Source organism: Cherax quadricarinatus, unplaced genomic scaffold (genome assembly GCF_038502225.1).
Source record: "Cherax quadricarinatus isolate ZL_2023a unplaced genomic scaffold, ASM3850222v1 Contig1625, whole genome shotgun sequence".
NCBI lineage: Eukaryota > Metazoa > Arthropoda > Malacostraca > Decapoda > Parastacidae > Cherax > Cherax quadricarinatus.
In genome coordinates, this window is record NW_027196651.1 from 60,001 (window position 1) to 81,170 (window position 21,170).

General features: G+C 37.3%; 1 protein-coding gene across 1 annotated transcript in view; it reads right to left on the minus strand.

Annotated features, from left to right (window-relative positions):
• The window catches only part of LOC138851691 (sacsin-like), a 52,972-nt gene extending 37,197 nt beyond the window's left edge, over positions 1-15,775 (minus strand). The window contains exon 1 of the mRNA XM_070081084.1: positions 5,237-15,775. Within this exon, the coding sequence (XP_069937185.1) occupies positions 5,237-15,337 (10,101 nt within the window). The 5' untranslated portion in view covers positions 15,338-15,775. The remainder of the gene's footprint in view (positions 1-5,236) is intronic.
• Positions 15,776-21,170: the final 5,395 nt, after the last annotated feature.

Sequence of the window (21,170 nt, forward strand, 5' to 3'; positions counted from 1 at the left end):
TTTTAACATTTATTTATGTAGTTATTGTGCATGTCTTATTTTCTTTGTAGGGAAATGTATATTTCATGAAAAAAAAAATTTTTTTAATACTTTTGGCTGTCTGAAACATTAATTGGATTTCCATTATTTCTTGCGGGGAAAATTAACTCGGCTAACGATAATTTCGGCTAACGATGAGCTCTCAGGAACGGATTAATATCGTTAGGTGAGGGTCCACCCTATATGTATATATATTTCTTTCTTCTTTCAACAAACCGGCCGTATCCCACCGAGGTGGGGTGGCCCAAAAGGAAAAACTAAAGTTTCTCCTTTTACATTTAGCAATATATACAGAAGAAGGGGTTACTAGCCCCTTGCTCCCAGCATTATAGTCACCTCTTATGACACGCATGGCTTATGGAGGAAGAATTCTGTTCCACTTCTCCATGGAGATAAGAGAAAATAAACAAGAACAAGAACTAGAAAGAATATAGAAGAAAACCCAGAGGGGTATGTATGTATGTATATATATATATGCTTGTACATGTATGTGTAGTGTGACCTAAGTGTAAGTAGGAGTAGCAAAACGTACCTGAAATCTTGCATGTTTATTAGACAGAAAAAAGGACACCAGCAATCCTACCATCATGTAAAACAATTACAGGCTTTCGTTTTACACTCACTTGGCAGGACGGTAGTACCTCTCTGGGTGGTTGCTGTCTACCAACCTACTACCTAGGATGGGAAATTTTTTCCCAGTAAAGGTAGGCCTTAGACAAGGATGTGTGATGTCACCGTGGTTGTTTAATATATTTATAGATGGGGTTGTAAGAGAAGTAAATGCGAGGGTCTTGGCAAGAGGCGTGGAGTTAAAAGATAAAGAATCACACACAAAATGGGAGTTGTCACAGCTGCTCTTTGCTGATGACACTGTGCTCTTGGGAGATTCTGAAGAGAAGTTGCAGAGATTGGTGGATGAATTTGGTAGGGTGTGCAAAAGAAGAAAATTAAAGGTGAATACAGGAAAGAGTAAGATTATGAGGATAACAAAAAGATTAGGTGATGAAAGATTGAATATCAGATTGGAGGGAGAGAGTATGGAGGAGGTGAACGTATTCAGATATTTGGGAGTGGACGTGTCAGCGGATGGGTCTATGAAAGATGAGGTGAATCATAGAATTGATGAGGGAAAAAGAGTGAGTGGTGCACTTAGGAGTCTGTGGAGACAAAGAACTTTGTCCTTGGAGGCAAAGAGGGGAATGTATGAGAGTATAGTTTTACCAACGCTCTTATATGGGTGTGAAGCGTGGGTGATGAATGTTGCAGCGAGGAGAAGGCTGGAGGCAGTGGAGATGTCATGTCTGAGGGCAATGTGTGGTGTGAATATAATGCAGAGAATTCGTAGTTTGGAAGTTAGGAGGAGGTGCGGGATTACCAAAACTGTTGTCCAGAGGGCTGAGGAAGGGTTGTTGAGGTGGTTCGGACATGTAGAGAGAATGGAGCGAAACAGAATGACTTCAAGAGTGTATCAGTCTGTAGTGGAAGGAAGGCGGGGTAGGGGTCGGCCTAGGAAGGGTTGGAGGGAGGGGGTAAAGGAGGTTTTGTGTGCGAGGGGCTTGGACTTCCAGCAGGCATGCGTGAGCGTGTTTGATAGGAGTGAATGGAGACAAATGGTTTTTAATACTTGACGTGTTGTTGGAGTGTGAGCAAAGTAACATTTATGAAGGGATTCAGGGAAACCGGCAGGCCGGACTTGAGTCCTGGAGATGGGAAGTACAGTGCCTGCACTCTGAAGGAGGGGTGTTAATGTTGCAGTTTAAAAACTGTAGTGTAAAGCACCCTTCTGGCAAGACAGTGATGGAGTGAATGATGGTGAAAGTTTTTCTTTTTCGGGCCACCCTGCCTTGGTGGGAATCGGCCAGTGTGATAATAAATAAAAAAAATATATATATATTGTATATATATATATTGTATATATATATATATGTATATATATATATATGTATATATATATATATGTATATATATATATATATATATAATATATGTATATATATCCCTTTGACTGTCGAAACCCCTAATCCTGAATTGTCTCCTGGTGTCGAAAAACATTAAAAAAAAAAAATTATTTTATGAAAATGTTAAGATTATTTTTCTGATTGTTTTAGTCCCCCCAAAAAATTTTTTTACCATCAGTACTGACCGAGATATAGAGGCATGAAGTTGGCAGAAAATGAGCCGCGTATGGCAACAGCCGCGACTGCTGCTCACCCAGTAAACTTTGGTTTACTTGTATTGGAAGGTTTCTTGTTTTTTTCACTATTTTATTTTTTCACATAACTTATGTGGCCTGTGAGACCAAAGTATGGTGCAATGTACATATATACACTTGTTGTATACAATACAATAAGCACACAAACATAATTATCAATATATGTTTACAAAACTTGTTTACACAAACAATACAAAAAACTGTTTATTATTATTGTTCTATAATATATATACAAATGTACAGTCACTGGACATGTTATTAGAAGTTCTGCAGCTTGTGGAACTCTTTGAAACATGGTGTCATGCACAATGATGTTTTACACTTCTCACACACAAAAAGAGTGTCTCTGAGTTTTTGTGGGCATTTTTTTTTTGTATGTGCATAGACAAAACACCTTGTCTGAGCAGTTTTCTTCATAGTAGTAGTAGACAGTTGTGTTAAGTAGTTATCCTAGGTAAATGTGTCATCATTCCTACCTACATTCCTTTGTCTTCATTCTTTCATTCCTTCTGGTTTCTATAATATATATACACATATATGTTCATCAAGAACTGCAAGTAGCCCCTATCACATGATTTTACCATCCTATGGAGAGGGAGCATGGACATGGGGGTCATTCCACAGTTACTAAAAACAAGAGACATAGCCCCACTCAACAAAGGGGGCAGTAAAGCAATAGTAAAGAACTACAGACAAATAGCACTAACATCCCATATCATAAAAATCTTTGAAAGGGTCCTAAGAAGCAAGATCGCCACCCATCTAGATACCCATCAATTATACAACCCAGGGCAACATGGGTTTAGAGCAGGTCACTCCTGTCTGTCCCAACTACTGGATCACTACGACAAGGTCCTAGATACACTAGAAGACAAAAAGAATGCAGATGTAATATATACAGACTTTGCAAAAGCCTTCGACAAGTATGACCATGGTGTAATAGCGCACAAAATGCATGCTAAAAGAATAAGAGAAAAAGTTGGTAGATGGATCTATAATTTCCTCACAAACAGAACACAAAGAGTACTAGTCAACAGAGTAAAGTCTGAGGAGGCTACGGTGAAAAACTCTGTTCCACAAGGTACAATACTCGCTCCCATCTTGTTTCTCATCCTCATATCTGACATAGACAAGGATGTCAGCCACAGCACCGTGTCTTCCTTTGCAGATGACACCCGAATCTGCATGACAGTGTCTTCCATTGCAGACACTGCAAGGCTCCAGGTGGACATCAACCAAATCTTTCAATGGGCCGCAGAAAAGAAGATGAAGTTCAACGATGAGAAATTTCAATTACTCCATTATGGTAAGCATGAGGAAATTAAAACTTCATCAGAGCACAAAATAAATTCCTGCCATAAAATAGAGTGAAAAACCAACATCAAACACCTGGGAGTGATCATGTCGGAGAATCTCACCTTCAAGGACCATAACATTGTATCAATTGCATCTGCTAGAAAAATGACAGTATGCATAATGAGAACCTTCAAAACTAGGGATGCCAAGCCCATGATGGCACTCTTCAGGTTGTTTGTTCTATCTACGCTGGAATATTGCTGCACAATAACAGCACCTTTAAAGGCAGGTGAAAATGCTGACCTAGAAAATGTACAGAGAACCTTCACAGTGCACATAACAGAGATAAAACACCTCAATTACTGGGAGTGCTTGAAGTTCCTGAACCTGTACTCCCTGGAATGCAGGCGGGAGAGATACATGATTATATACACCTGGAAAATCCTAGAGACTAGTATCGAACTTGCACACGAAAATCACTCACAATGAAAGCAAAAGACTCAGACGATGCAACATCCCCCCAATGAAAAGTAGGGGTGTTGCTACTCCACAGCTGCCAAAATGACATATTGTCTCATTACTCATTCCCCCTACCACCTATCAAAACAATGGGGTCAGATGCTGCTTCCCCTCCATCCTACTATCTAATTATTTTTATTCTCCCTCATTCTCTCATTCTTCTTCATTCTCCTTCATTCTCATTCATTCTTCATTCTCCTTCATTTTTCTGGTATCCGGGGCAGTGCTTTTGGTCACAAACTCCTCAAAACCATGAAATTGATCTTCACAGACACTTCCATCTGTGTTAGAGCATCACTTGGGAAGAGAAGAGTCCCAGATTCGTGGAGGAGTCAGATATTTCTTATAGCTAGGCATGATGAACGAGGACTACTGAAATGGCATTCCCAAAATGCACCACTGGCTCCCCAATTTTTTTTATATGGTGCACACTGACCATGGAGACCCATTCTCTCACATGTGGGCCTACCAGCTTTCTCCTGCTTGATTTGAAGCCGCTAGAATTTTTGAGTATATATATGTCAAACACGGTGGCTGAAACAGTCAAGGGGATATTCACACACACACACACACACATTATGGAATATTATGTGTGAGTGGGGTGGCCTGGTATGGTAGCCTGGCTGGCTACCATACATACCACACTTGATTTCCAACAATAAATACACTACTCATCTCACCCAAGACTACAAATATTTTAAGGTAAGTAATGAGTGTATTATATGTGTATTTTACTTTTTTATTGTTTTTAATGCCTAGTTCTATTGCTTACTTAATTTATGTTAGTGTAAACTTGTTATCTAGTACTATTTCTATGCATTTGTAAGTGAAAAAAAAAGGGTGTTCCACTTTACGGTGATTTCCGCTTTACGATAGCCTGGAACCTAACATGCCGTATAAGTAGGGCCCTACTGTATATATATTTATAAGTGACAAAATGAATAAAGTTATCATGAGAATCCTTTTCAATATAGATAAAAAAAAAACTGAGCTACATGAGTTATTATGAAATTTATAGAAGTTCTATTACTATTAGATATAATAGAGTTAAATTTAATAAGATTAACTAAATATCTTGAATGTTTTTGAAAATGATATTAACAATCAGTTATTAATATTCTGCTTTAACTTAAAAATGTTGACCAGAATAAGTAAATCTTTGGCACTTACTTGATGACACATGTACATGATCCAACATGATGATCCTCCATCACATCTACAAGCTTCAGCAAAGTCATGTTCAGCCTGTTTAAGATGTCTCATAGCTTCAGGATAATCAGGTGTCTTTTCATAAGACATTTGGCTTTCAACTGAGTCAGAGGAACCTACATGCTGTCTCGTTGGGGGCTGGAATATATTGCTGTAGAAGCCACTAAGAGTATATCCTGATGTTTTTACATCTTTATCATCTGATACATCTTCTCCATTCTCCAGCCGATTTAACAGATGTTGTATATATTGTATCACACGAGTACTGAGCTCAACTCTATGACTGTTCTTATCTGGATGCCACTTGAGAATCAACCGCCTCAAGAGGTGGCGTCTTTCTTTTTTGTCTTCTACTTTCCATATTTCTCCCATTTGTTTTCTTATAATTATCATAATTTCATCCTTAAAGACACTATCAAATGCATCATCAGTTACTTGATCAGTTAGGGCAATATCCTTGCAATCCTTTGTTGTAGCTCTTACAAACTTGTACAGCTGATGGGCTCGAACTATAATGCAAAACTCAGCTTCATTTTCTGTTTTAACTTCATATTCATTCATAAATAAATTATCATGTTTTCTTTTTAAACGCTTCACTTGAACAATGATGTAAATATTCTCTTCTGTATCTTCAACTTCTCCATTAATATATTTCTTCATGCAAACAATTTCTCCTTCATGGAATTGACAAAATTCATTATCCAACAAATGGATTAGTTGTTCATCAAGATAAGAACCTACCTCAGTACGATAAAATGTATGTGTGAGGTTTGTAATTCCCCATTCTCTAATACCTAACTTATTCAAAAGGAGGTTAATGCCATGTGGGTTTTCATACAGTTCCAGTATGCTTGGTAAATATAACATCATGGATTTTGAATTAAAATTTAGCAAATTTGTATAAGTATCAAGTAGTGCAATTCTAAGGAAAATGCTGTCAATGGCCTCACAAATACAGAGCGTTACTTTTCTTTCTCCTATACTGCTGACACTTACAAAAAACTGTTTAGTTCTTTTCCCTATCTCATTTTCATTAACCTTCAGAATGGTGATAATTTCTTTAAATTGCTTCACATGTACTGTATCAAGACTACTTTTTACTTCCGATTCTTTAGAAGGCAATTCGTTTGATTCCATAAAATCATGATTTATAATTCTCAAGACTGCATTCTTAAAACAATCTGAATTCAAAAACTCTCTAACCTGTTGAAGTAATCTTGATGAAATTTCCTCAGAACCACTATCAAGTTCTTCTTTCACAACATGAGACAGCAACTTAGGCTTCAAATTCTTTGGCAAACAATTTACAAATTCAGCATCATTCATTGATATATCTAGGTCTTTAAATCCTGTAAATGTTGATTCACTAAATTTTCCTTTAATATCAGTTAAATTTTCATCAATGTCTACCAAATACATCTCAGAAGATTTTTCCAGTCTACCTTCATTTGTTGGTAAATATAGCTCAGACACTGTAAGATTTTTAAGCTCCTGAATGTTTTCCAACAATCCTTGAAGAGCCAGCTTCATACATTTTGATTCCTCAGGATGCAATATTTGCTGTTGACTTTTTTCATAAATCATCTTTAAAACCTCTGCATATGTATCACAAGTGGCAACTTCAAGAGTTCCAAGACGCTTAAAAAGGTCAAAGTATTTTCCATATGTAACTGGTGCTTTATAAATATATGGAATAATTTCATATTGTAAATTTTCAATTACTAAATCAGCAGTAGAAAAAGTATTGTGTTTGGGTAAATGCACTATTGGAGTACACTGGTAAGCAAGTATATCATCAGCATTGTCTAGGGAATCTTGTAAATACTGATAAATACTTTCCATTACACATGTTATATCTGACTTTAAGTTTTTTCCCTTAAACTTCAAAAAACGGCAGAGTTTATGAATGTGTTCAAAAACTTTTTCTTTTGGGGGAATTTCCAAGATTTTTAAGTTGTTTCTAATTATATCATTATATGATGTTGCATATTTTGGCAAGAGGCTTGTAGTTGTCCATGAAATGTCAGAAAATTTCAATACCACACTATTAGAAAAAGACACCAAACCAGAAGCTGTTCTAAAATGTGGAAAAATCTGTTCCAGTCTTTCACAAATCCCTGGTATTAGAAATTCAATGCTTCTTATCTCAGAAAACTTGCACCTTAATGCTTCATAATTGTCAAAAAGGTGTTCAGTAAGAATTTGAGATTTTATATTCACCTCAGAATCACTAGATGATAAAGAACTAGCATACTGTATAAACATTTCAGGAGTTAATTCATGTATCATGCCAGCAACTTTGAGAAAGTAGTGCCATTCTTTTTTTACCCATTCAGGTGGCAAATTGCACTTCTTCATGACCTTGAATACTGGATTAAAGGGATCATAGAAATGATCTACTGTTACTAATCTTCCATTAAACTCTATAATGGGAGTTATTTTCAATGTTGAAACAGCCTTCTTCTGACTTGGATTCCAGTTGTCTTCACTCTTGTATTGTGTTTCATTTAGTTTATCTCGTAAGAATGTGAGAAAATAGGCTCTCTGAGGTTCATATAAATAAGTAAATTTTGGCAAAATTATTGTAGCATAAATTTCCATGTCATCCATATAATCTGCATTCAGGTATTTGTACATATTTGTCATATGTTCTGATGTAGCTGCCTTCAAAATAACAATATTGTCATTATTTACAATTTTTCCTAACTCTATACAGGAAAGTTCTGATGAATCTGGTACAATAATTTTTTTGTCTTTTAATTTCTGCATTACTCCTGAAGCATCTTCAAAGATACTCAGTGAGCGAAGTTTATCCTGAGAGAGAGAGATTCTCTGACAATGTTGACCAAAATATTCCAATATTTGTGAAATTTTTTCAACACTGTCCATCTTTACACTATGACAAACATACTCAGCAATTCTCTTTCTGTGAAAGTAAAGGTTATCTAACACAAGCAAAGGATTTTCTAAAGTTGCTGTTAGATTTAGACCAGGACATGGTAATCCATTACATGGATGAGGAATAGGCAAGGAATTGAAAACAGAAGGTGGATGATGGCGAGTGTCTAAAATTCTGTAGGCATTTTTTGCTGCAGTGAGATATTCAGTATTGTTATATTTACAGGGGTACAATGCCCAGTCCCCAAGAGCCATCTCAATATATTTCCTACCTTTCATCCAGTTAATTTCATTGGTTGTTTTATCATCACAGTTACAGTAATTTTTTTTAATGTAATTTTCAAGGAATCCCCAGAGTATCATCAACCAATTTTTATTTGGCCTTGATTTGATAGGCATGGGCAAAATTTCATCACTTGCAAATTCTTGACCTAATTCTGTATGCAGTCTATCAGCCAGATCCTCTACTGTAAAGTCCTTCAGAACACTAAGAGCTATACAGTTTTTAAGAGTATTTTCAAGTAAGGTTACCATGTATAAATGTAAAAATTCATTTCCTGATTTTGGAAGCAGAGAACAGTATGATGAAATGAATACTGGTTTATTTGAATCGAAACACCTAAGAATGTTGTCATTAGTAAGCAATAGTGGAAGCCTTTCTAATTCAACTGAGTCTTGAGATGTTGCAATATACTTGAAAATATCATGCACATTTTTTGGACAAAGAAATGGTGTCTCTTTGATGCTCTTCATTATCATTGGGTTACAGTTGTCTGGGTAATCTTTGTCCCAAGATTGAAGAAACTTAAGAGCAATATCTGGTGTGAGAGATTGACATTCAATTCCTAGGGAACAGAAATTATCATGCATAAATTGGCTACCCAATTTCATCCCAAGCCTCTTTAATGTATTTACAATATTATTTTCACTAGTGTCCACACTAGTGAAGTATATTGGAAATTTATTTCCAGTCTTTATATATGCATGCCACTGTAGTTCTCCATATTGTTGATCCAACACATTTTGTTTCAATTCAGTAGAAGAATAATTGTGATTATCTTTATATGGAATGAAAACATCAAAGAAATGAAGCTGTTGATTAATGATGTATTCATAAAACCATTTCATAAAACTTTTCCATGTAGATGAATTTAATTTTTTTCCATCAGGGTAAGTGTTTTGGCAAAAAATCATTTTATAAGTATATTGATTTAGTGTCATTTTAGTTTTGCTTCCTGGGAAAATTAATTTCCTGTAGTAATCAACTGCATAAACAGCAGCGGGAGCAAGTACCTCCTTCATCAACCAAGCATTCCACGTGGCTTTACAATCCTTTAGTCCAGTCCACAAATCCCTTCGGGAAGAATTTAAAGTAAAATGCCCATTAACACTAAATGGTAATCCTGATTTCACTGGCAAAGGAAGATAACAAGAAGTAGTAAATAAATCTTGACTATATTCTTGATTGGTTTTCAGAAGAACAGCCGCTCCTGCATGAGGAAGCAGGTTGAGCTGCTTATGGGAAAAAGCATCTTTCACTATTTCTGGCACAGTGTCTTTCTTTTCTGCCCCAAGTTGTTGAACAATATACCACAAGTACTCAGCCTTTTTTGAGTCTGCAATTTTCATTATATAGGATGCTCTCACCATATCTATATTAAAGACAGAATTACACTTTTGATTAATAAGATTTCTATTTCCTATCATATTTTGTAGCACTGAAACCTCATTTTGTTGTTGGATGAAAGATTCAACTGAGTACTCAGTAAGGCACTCCCCACTGTCACAAATATTCATGATGGAAATTTTACGAACATTTCTTAAAAAGAGTAGACATTTTCCCATCTCAGGTTGGAACTCTTTCAAGTTTTCTTCAAGTTTTGAAACTGGGAACAGTTCCGAAATATCAGATTCTTTAACAGTTCGTAGTGGGAGCCTAAAAACTGTGCCTTCTTGCTGTAGAAAAATATTTTCTAAATATCCTTGAAAAGAATCTGGGTAGTCTTTCCTCAAGTCATTCAGATTAATGAACTGCACCCCAGGTTTTTCAGGAGTAGCCATAGGATCATACCAGCAGTGAGGGTCAAACATACACAGTGTCTCTCCTTGTGGGACATCAGGTCCTCTTGTCAAGAATGATGGAGCATCAGTTATGTGATACACAGCATTAAAACCAATGCCATACTGTCCTGTACTGTCTGGGTCCTGATATTTGCTGCTATTACCCAAGTCTTGTATATTCCGAAGATCTCCTTCTGTGAATCCTTTATTATTGTACACTGTTAAGGAAGGACCCTGTAGTGGTGCCCATTTCTTGTCAAACAGCTTTTTATTAGAAAGATTTCTCAAGTCCTTAATGAAAGCTACTTCTGTTGCTCCTGCATCATCAGCATTCTGAAGCAGTTCTTTCATAATTCCACTATCACATGGATAGTCTCTTAGGATGTTTTTAAGTCTGGTAGTTAATGGTTCATTCTGGCCAAAATGTATTCTGTTTGAAGAGTTCTCGAGATATTTTCTGGTTTTGGTTTTTAGTCCCAAAAGAGATGTCATTTCCAGTGATAAAGAAATGTTTTTATGCAGACAGTTAAATTTACCTGCACTCAGATCAACTCCATCTTCACAACACAACTTGTCTATGGGACAAAGATAACCATCAGCATTTGGTAGATGCAGCAGATGAAGGGGCAACTTACAGTCACCAGTTTGTTGAACATTAAACATTAATGTAAGAAGCTTAGAAATTTGTAAAATTTCTCTTTCACTTAATTTCTTCAATTCATATTTTTCTTTTTTTTTAATAAGAGCCTGAAATACAACATTTGCATCAAAGGTTAATTCAATGCCTAATGATTTCATTAGAAGCTGATACATGCCCAGCCCCTCTCCCTGCACTGAAAACAAGTCTGGCGAGCAGTCAATCTCTGTACACAGTGCAAAAAAAACTGGCTCCACGATGCCATGATTTGTAAGTAACACCTTTTCACTTTTTAGTTCCTTTAGGCATTCTGGAACAACTGAATTCAGAGGCTGAATCATATACTCAAAATATTGATATATTTTATGACACATCTCACTGATGTTGCTATTTACTGGTGATAGAGCAGCTAACATTTTGAGCTGTTGACACACATTTTCTATTGGCAGTTTGTGTTCATTCACAATAATGCCAAGCTTTTCTATTAATGAACTGGGTAGCCAGTCATTATTCTTGTCATGAAACCAAAGTAAAAAGTTGGTGCTGCCTACCAGATCTTTGAATTTTGCTAAACACATGTCAGTAGGTTTTGCAAATGCAACTGACTTTATCTTACTTTGAACATTCAACTTGCTATGTCTGGTACACACTTGGGAACAATTCTTTTTCAATGTATCAGCTTTCCACTTTAGAGGCCACTGTTGTGGCTTGGGCATCACTGGTAAAAATAAGACATCTTTAACTCTTGCTGCAATATTGTCTTGTTCAACATCATTTTGCTTTCTTATATAATGCAAGATTTCAAAGGCTCTTTCAACAGCACAATTATGACAAGTCAATTCTGCAACAGTTTTTGCCCTGCCATTTACCATTTCTATGGGAATATGTGAGGAATTCATTCCCAATTCTAAAAGGCTGCTATGCAAGTTAGGGCTTTTAATAAACAAAGCTTCTGGAAATCTCTCATCAACTTGGGTGAACATTTTTGCAACTGTACTCTCAGGATCTATTAGGTCACAAGGAATTCTTAAATTTCCTGTTGGTGTTGAAGGAATGCAATAAATACTTTTAAGTTCTTTAAGACAGGGTTGTTTGGTACCAATGATATGTAATGTCAGCTTGTTTCTTTTCTCTGAAGTAACAAATTGCTTAGATATATTCGGAATGAAGAAACGCGAAAGAAAGGTGTCTTGAGTGATCATGTGTTCAGCTATATATGCAGATTTGAAACCAGAAAGAATGTATTTTGGCAACAGTACCATCTGCAACAAGTTTTCAGATTTCAATAAATTTTCCATGAATTCAAAAGCTATTTTTCCAATCACATCATACTGGTAAAATGATTCTTCTAAAAATATACATACACTGGAAGTATACCACTCACCTCTGTTTCGAAAGACTTTTAGATCTTCACTGACAATGGTATCATAAAAATGCCTTGCAAGGCTCAATACAAGCCTATCATCTGAGTCACACTTAATAGGCCAAGTAAAGTAATATGAACATTTCTGACTAAGGCCTTGTATTTGCAAAGATGTTAAAAGGCTGCAATAAGCAGCATTTACAGCATCACTCATCAAAGTTTCATTCCAGTCTATACCTTTTCTTCGGTCATCCTCAGTCTGTGTCTTAAGACTTGTACGGTCAGAAGCTACTTCAAAACAGCCATTTACTTGTACTGGCAGAGGTGTAGTTACTGGCAATGGTAGAAAGCAATGCATATGACTCTCCTTGTAAAACCCATCAGGAAGTTCTGAAAGCTTAATGGGTTGCCAGCCATCAGTTTCCTTGTTTAATGGCACTGCAACAGCACTCAGGGGAAGAGCTCTCCCTGCAAGAACTTCAGCAAATTTAAATGATGCTCCATTACCACAGTGCCATGATGTAAGCCAGTTGACAGTCCAGTTACCCTGATCAATGTGAAACAAATTTCTACCTTCCTCTGAACACATTACATTTATTTCTGAAAAGGCACTCTCTTGAAAATATTCTCCATTCCACTTAAAACTATTATTAAATAGGTTTGCAACACTCTCCATGTTAGTTTTAACTGTTCTCTGCTTGATGGTAGAATTTGAATGTGAGAATGTTATTTTTCTCAAACTTTCAAATAACAGAACTTTCTCTGTTGGTGATGATGCATTTTTATTCAAGTAAAAGACCTTAATTTCCTTGATATGCTGAGTAAATAGAAGCAGTTCCCCTATAATCTTGCTAAACATTTGAAGAAGTTCTATCATGTCTTTGTGCATGTAACTCACACTGCTGATCTTACTCTTGCTTGCTTGGGTTGGAGTTCGTAAAGGAAAGCGAAATAAAGTCCCATCAAATTTCAAGTTTCTTTGGATATTACAGCCAAAAACTTCGTTAAATGGCTTAAATTGCCCATGAAGTTTTTGCAGCATAATTGAATTTCTTGTCTTGGAAAAGTTGTACCTCACTCCAGGTGTTTGGTTATTGCTATCAAGGTAAGTCAGGTGTGGATCAAATATAATATAATTAGATCCACTGATAATACTAGGTAGATCAGTGAGGTTATAAACTGAACAAAATCCTAGTCCAAATTTTCCAATTTTTAAGGACTGATGTTCCTTTGTGCCTCCTCCTAATTTTCGAAGATTTGAAAAATCATCCTCAGTGAACATGGCATCATTATAAGCCCACAATGCTGGTCCTTGAAACTCTTGCAATTTATTGTTTATAAGCCTTGTGCGTGCATCTTCATTTTGACGTTCATCATAAAGAAAGGAAATAGTGGTAGCGCAAGCATCATCTGCATTTTGTACTAACTCCTTAATTACTGCAACACCATCACGATACTGCTGGAGTAAGTTGTGGAGACGTGTAGTAAGTGGTTCATGTTGACCCCACTCCATGAATGCCTCTTCATCAGCTAATAAATGTTTGTTTAGAGGTGCTACACCCAAAGCTTTTGCTAGTTCAGATCCAACACTGCTATGAACCACTCTTACCCCGAGTTCTTCACTGTCCAGCCAGTCACAAGACTGTTCTGAATATGTACACTTCTCTACTTCAATTAACTCTAAACTTCCATCCCTGTTTTCCACCGGCAATAACAATTCAGATGGAGGAATATCCTGAAGGAAGTTTACTAATTTATGAAGAACATGTATAACTATTCTCCTGTCACGATTAACATCTGCAGATTTTCCTGAACTATGGTGCTGTTGAATTTGTCTTAAAAGTGTTAAGAACAGTTCCTTTGACTGGGTTTCAAAACATCCTAGAGCACGAAAAAGAGTGGTATGTTCACGTAATTCAAAAGGTAACTGATACATGTATGGTAATAATGACAAGTCTCCCTCCTGTGGTAAGATGTACACTTGTTTTGGGTCTTTGAAACCTACTTCAGTAAACACACATGGTGTTGCTGACAATGAGAGCAAATTGGAAGCATCTGAAGTATTAATATACTCTGAAAGTTGTTTGTAAGTTTCCTTTATTATTTCAAAATATCCTGCTTCTGTATTATTATAACACTTCAAGATATTTTGTAAATGATCAATATATTTTTGAATACTGGGTTCCTGATTCCAGCCAAAGATGTTTGCAACATTATGAATAAGAGAGTAATGTATGAGGGGCACAACTGAGCCCAGAGTATTCTTGAAGTGACTGTAACTCTTCATTTCTTGAGGTTTATATGGCTCTGCAAATGTTGCCCAAATTAAGCTGTTAGGATAACCAACTGGTTTAGATGTTTCACCATAAAGAAACTTTACATTTCTTACATCATTGCATATCTGGTGGCAATCAGATCGGCAGTTTGCAGCTCTAAGCCAACCTGCTACCTTGCTTACTCTGTCATTTTTAGTTAAAGATTTCGTATGTAAATTATGGATGATCTCAACAAATTCATTTATAGGCATATTCTGTACTCTTCTCATCCCCAAAGTTCGTAAAAGTGGGTAGTATTTCTTAAAGCTGGTTTGGGGGTTTAGGTCTTCTGAAATTAATGCATCATTGTCAACATCTTCAGGATCATAAAGTTGTCTAGGAATAAAAAGTTGTCCACTTTGGTTTGGAACAAATCTCACTAATTTCAGCTGGTTCTGAATCATATGACTACTCAATAGGAATCTGTCTTCTAGAACATAAGACACAAGTTTTATTGTATCACTGTCTGAATATGTGCTCTCTAGGGCAAGTAGGAACATAACTTCCTTTGAAAATTCAGTGGCACCCAAATTTTTGGCAAGCTGTCTTTGATTCTCAGTGGATGGCACTATTAAGGTTTCAGGATAACATACAGGAAAGTTAATAATCTTTGGAAATATTTTGTCACAATTATTAATACATACATCAGTCACATAATTATATCTATCAGTTGCTTTGAAAATATGAAGTTCTTTATAAAGCTCCTTAATCTGTGGCTGAAGATTGTGTATTTCAGTAACATTAAGAAGAGCCTCAGCCTGTTTATCGCTTCTAGAATTATTAAACATCCTGGCAAGATCATGACTGTTATGCACTGTCAACACCTTAAGCAAAGCCTGGGTAACACCTCGAGCATCTGAACTATTAAAATAGTCATGTAACTGATGATGCCGGACAAATCCTGGAGGTCTTGGGATTACTTGCACTTTTAAAAATTCAAGAGCCTGTACAGCTGCTTGAGGTAGAGATGATGGTGTGTTTTGCACAATAATTGCAGTTGAAAGATCTATTAGCTTTGCAGAATCTAAAACATGACTGCTAGGTACAAGAGCTATATTCTTTACACTATGAAGGTGTAGATGTTCCACGACAGACCAAACTTTTAACAACCAACATTCTAACTGGTGCTGGGATAAAAATGATTGTTGGACAAACTGAGCACTCTGAGAGATAAGCACAGCACCATGTTGACTAGGAGAGAACAGCTTTAACTGAGTTGCACCTGTAACAGAAATGATACATTGTATGTTATTGCAAAGTTTATACAATTACAATACACATGCATGGGGTATTCCAAAAGGTTTAACAACATACACTATATGCTCAAGTGAGAATAATGTTTCATTTCTATGTATCACTGAAAATTATGTGAACAAAATTTATGCAAAAATGTGTGTATGTGCTGAAGGTTCATTATAAACATATGTATCAATTAAGCATAATAAAGAACCTTAAAAATCATGGTCTGGTATTCTTCAATTATATCAATCCAATGCTCTACTATTGTACTTCAAAGGATCAAAAGAAGCACTGAAACCAAGGAATTTTTTTATCATAAAAAGGTTTCTGTGAGTGATAATGACAACTTGAAACACTTTTGAGGCACTAGTCATTATAATCAAAATTCTCAATAAATGAATTTAATAATATGGAGTGCTGAGCCTCCAACCTGCAGTCTGATGGTCCTCAGGTTAACTCTTTCAGGGTCGAGAGGCCCTCTCCCAAACTCGTTCTCAAGGTAAAAAAAATTTGGGGGAAAAAAAAAAACTTTTTTTCTTATGAAATAATAGAATCTTTTACCGATCATAATGACACCAAAGGTATGAAATTTGATGGAAAACTTAAGGAATTATGCTCTTACAAAGTTAATGGTCTCAACGATATTTACACCTGCAATTTCACCCACTTTGATCCCTATTTTCAGCCATTTCCAATGTTCCTGTCTACTAAAATCATAGTTATTTTACTATAACTCCAGTTGTTGTATCGATTGAGTACAAGAAACTGCCCATTTACTGCTTTCAACTACCCAATAAAGCAGTCAGAATCTGGCAATTTGGCCAATTTCACACACATTGCAAAATATGCCAATTTTAAAATAGGGTCCAGAATAAACAAGACAGACATTCCTGACACTAAAATAACATTTTATCTGTTCATTAGTCACATCTCCTGTCCCCTCTTACATTACTTTTGCTTTCCATTTTGAATTTTTCTCACACAAAAATGGATGATTTACTGTTATGTGTACCACTGCATCATTGTAAAAACAGTATAAATAATATCAGGGCACTTGTGAAAGAATATTAGACTTGCCATTTGATGTGTATTGGATGTAAGGCATGATTTGTTTACTCTTGAACACTGGTAAAAATTGAACATTTTCGCTATTATGAGTTCAATTTCAAAGTGCTTATCATCTTGAAACCAATCGCAACCATCTCTATATATCTTCCATTCTATCGAATGAGACAAAGAAAATGAGAATACAACCATAAATACCATACGAAAATACACAGCAAATTTGCTGTTTTAAGCCAAAACACTGTTGGAGTTTTTTTTTTTTTCATTTTGCACTGTATGCTGCAGGATTTCTTTTATACTGTGCACACTGACCATGCAGACCCATTCTTTCATGTGTAGGTCTACCAGCTTTCTCTCCCTAGATTTGAAGGTGCTAGAATTTACGCGTATTAGTACGACACCAACCCTGAAAGGGTTAATAAGGCCTTACAAAGTAAGAAAACTAGATCTGTTACTGTGTGCTTGTGGGGGGTGGGTGCTAGTTCCTCACCCCAAAATAAAAAAACAGCATTTCATTCACAGTTGTAGTTGGTACTAAGCTCATCAGGATAAAAGAACTTCATAGTTGGAGCACCATTTACGAGTCTCTGTGCACAGTGCAAGACTAATGGTAATCTGTGAGCTACTAGAATCTTGGAATGAGGTTCAGCATCACACTTATGTTAGGCACAGTATGAATATACGTAGCCTTACCAAAATCTCTTTCACTCAAATGAGGATATTTTTAATATTTTGAAAAAAAAAAAAAAAAAACATACATTAAATATAAAGTAGGTAAATTTTCTTTAATGCAAATAAACAGGGGCGAAAATATACCAATTTCTACAGAATGAAAAAGAACAAAAAGCATAAAGTATGGAATCACTTGGGATAACCATTCGTATTTTTCACAAGACTGAACCTTCTTTGGTAATACAGGGCCCCTACTTAAACAAGATGGGTCCTACACAGATGACAGCAAGGAAATGAGTGAGCTACTCAAGTCCCAATATGACTCAGTTTTTAGCAAGCCGCTAACCAGACTGAGAGTCAAAGATCAAAATGAATTTTTTTTGAGAGAGCCAGAGAATTTGGTTAACACAAGTCTATCTGATGTTATCCTGATGCCAAATGACTTCGAAAAGGCGATAAATGACACGCCCATGCACTCTGCCCCAGGGCCAGGCTTATGGAACTCCGTGTTCATCAAGAACTGCAAGAAGCCCGCATCACGAGCTTTTACCATCCTTTGGAGAGGGAGCATGGACACGGGGGTCGTCCCACAGTTACTAAAAACAACAGACATAGCCCCACTCCACAAAGGGGGCAGTAAAGCAATAGCAAAGAACTACAGACCGATAGTACTAACATCCCATATCATAAAAATCTTTGAAAGGGTCCTAAGAAGCAAGATGCCACCCATCTAGAAACCCATCAATTACACAACCCAGGGCAACATGGGTTTAGAGCAGGTCGCTCCTGTCTGTCTCAACTATTGGATCACTACGACAAAGTCCTAGATGCACTAGAAAACAAAAAGAATGCAGATGTAATATATACAGACTTTGCAAAAGCCTTAGATAAGTGTGACCATGGCATAATAGAAGTTGGTAGATGGATCTATAATTTCCTCACAAACAGAACACAAAGAGTAGTAGTCAACAGAGTAAAGTCCGAGGCGGCTACGGTGAAAAGCTCTGCTCCACAAGGCACAGTACTCACTCCCATCTTGTTTCTCATCCTCATATCTGACATAGACAAGGATGTCAGCCACAGCACCGTGTCTTCCTTCGCAGATGACACCCGAATCTGCATGACAGTGTCTTCCAATGCAGACACTGCAAGGCTCCAGGCGGACATCAACCAAATGGGCTACAGAAAACAATATGAAGCTCAATGATGAGAAATTTCAATTACTCTGATATGGTGATATGGTAAACACGAGGAAATTAAAACTTCATCAGAGTACAAAACAAATTCCGGCCATAAAATAGAGCGAAAAACCAACGTCAAAGACCTGGGAGTGATCATGAAAAACCAACGTGAAAGACCTGGGAGTGATCATGTTGGAGGATCTCACCTTCAAGGACCATAACATTGTATCAATCGCAGCTGCTAGAAAAATGACAGGATGGATAATGAGAACTTTCAAAACTAGGGATGCCAAGTCCATGATGACACTCTTCAGGTTGCTTGTTCTATCTAGGCTGGAATATTGCTGCACACTAACAGCACCTTTCAAGGCAGGTGAAATTGCTGACCTAGAAAATGTAAAAAGAACCTTTACAGTGCGTATAACGGAGATAAAACACCTCAATTACTGGTAGCGCTTGAAGTTCATGAACCTGTATTCTCTGGAACACAGGCGGGAGAGATACATGATTATGTACAGTTGGAAAATCCTAGAGGGACTAGTACCGAACTTGCACACGAAAATCACTCACAATGAAAGCAAAAGACTTAGCAGACAATGCAACATCCTCCAAATGAAAAGCAGGGGTATCACTAGCACGTTAAGAGATAATACAATGAGTGTCAGGGGCCCAAGACTGTTCAGCTGCCTCCCAGCATACATAAGGAGGATTACCAATAAACCACTGGCAGTCTTCAAGCAGGCATTGGACAAGCACATGAAGTTGGTACCTGACCAGCCGGGCTGTGGCTCGTACGTTGGATTGCATGCAGCCAGCAGTAGCAGCCTGGTTGATCAGGCTCTGAGCCACCAGGAGGCCTGGTCACAGACCAGGCCACAGGGGCTTTGACCCCCAAAACTCTTTCCAGGTAAAATGGTCGGCCATCACTAATCAGGCAATCAGTTATCTGGTTCCATCAGTAATCCGGCACTAATATCGGCTAGCATAATTTAAAATTTCATCATTATACTGGCTCAGAAATTGTGCAGATAATTGTAAATCCACAGCAGCAAGCCAGTGGAAGAGAAAATTGTGATGAAAATGAGGAAGATGTAGCAGTCTCTCTATTGATAAGTAATCCGGCAACCTCACTAATCCGGCACACTACAGGTCATAAAGATGCCAGATAAGTGATGGACGACCTGTAGTTTGCTATTTTATATTTTCTCATCAAACTGCAAGTTAAATCAATGTTTACAGTACATGCTAGGATGTTTTGTGCATGGGAAAAAACTGCTTGGGACTTGGGGACAAGATTTTCACACCAGGAATTTACCTGGAGAGAGTTCCATGGGCCATGGTGGTGGATCAAGGCCTGATCAACCAGGCTGTTACTGCTGACTGCACGCAATCCAACATACAAACCAGAGCCCAGCTGGTCAGGTACGAACTTTAGGTGCTTGTCCAGTGCCTGCTTGAAGACAGTGAGGGGTCTATTGGTAATCCCCCTTATGTATGCTGGGAGGTAGTTGAACAGTCTTGACCCCCTGACAATTATTGTGTTGTATCTTAACATGCTAGCGACCCCTGCTTTTCATTGGGGGATGTTGCATCGTCTGCCGAGTTTTTTGCTTTCATAGGGAGTGATTTTCATGTGCAAGTTTGGTACTAGTCCCTCTAGGATTTTCCAGGTGTATATAATTACATATCTCTCCCGCCTGCATTCCAGGGAGTACAGGTTCAGGAACTTCAAGCGCTCCCAGTAATTGAGGTGTTTTATGTCAGTTATGTGTGCCATGAAGGTTCTCTGTACATTTTCTAGATCAGCAATTTCACCTGCCGTCAAAGGTGCTGCTAGTGTGCAGCAATATTCCAGCCTAGATAGAAAAAGTGACCTGAAGAGTGTCATCATGGGCTTGGCATCCCTAGTTTTGAAGATTCTCATTATCCATCCTGTCATTTTTCTAGCAGATGCGATTGTTACAATGTTATGGTCCTTGAAGGTGAGATCCTCCGACATGATCACTCCCAGGTCTTTGACGTTGGTTTTTCGCTCTATTTTATGACAGGAATTTGTTTTGTACTCTGATGAAGTTATAATTTCCTCACATTTACCAAATCCGAGTAACTGAAATTTTTCATCATTGAACTTCACATTGTTTTCTGCATCCCAATGAAAGATTTGGTTGATGTCCGCCTGGAGCCTTGCAGTTTCTGCAATGGAAGACACTGTCATGCAGATTTGGGTGTCATCTGCAAAGGAAGACACGGTGTTGTGGCTTACATCCCTGTCTATGTCAGATATGAGGATGAGGAACAAGATGGGAGCGAGTACTGTGCCTTGCAGAACAGAGCTTTTCACCGCAGCTGCCTCAGACTTTAATCTGTTGACTACTACTACTCTTTGTGTTCTATTTGTCAGGAAATTATAGATCCATCTACCAACTTTTCCTGTTATTCCTTTAGCATGCATTTTGTGCGCTAT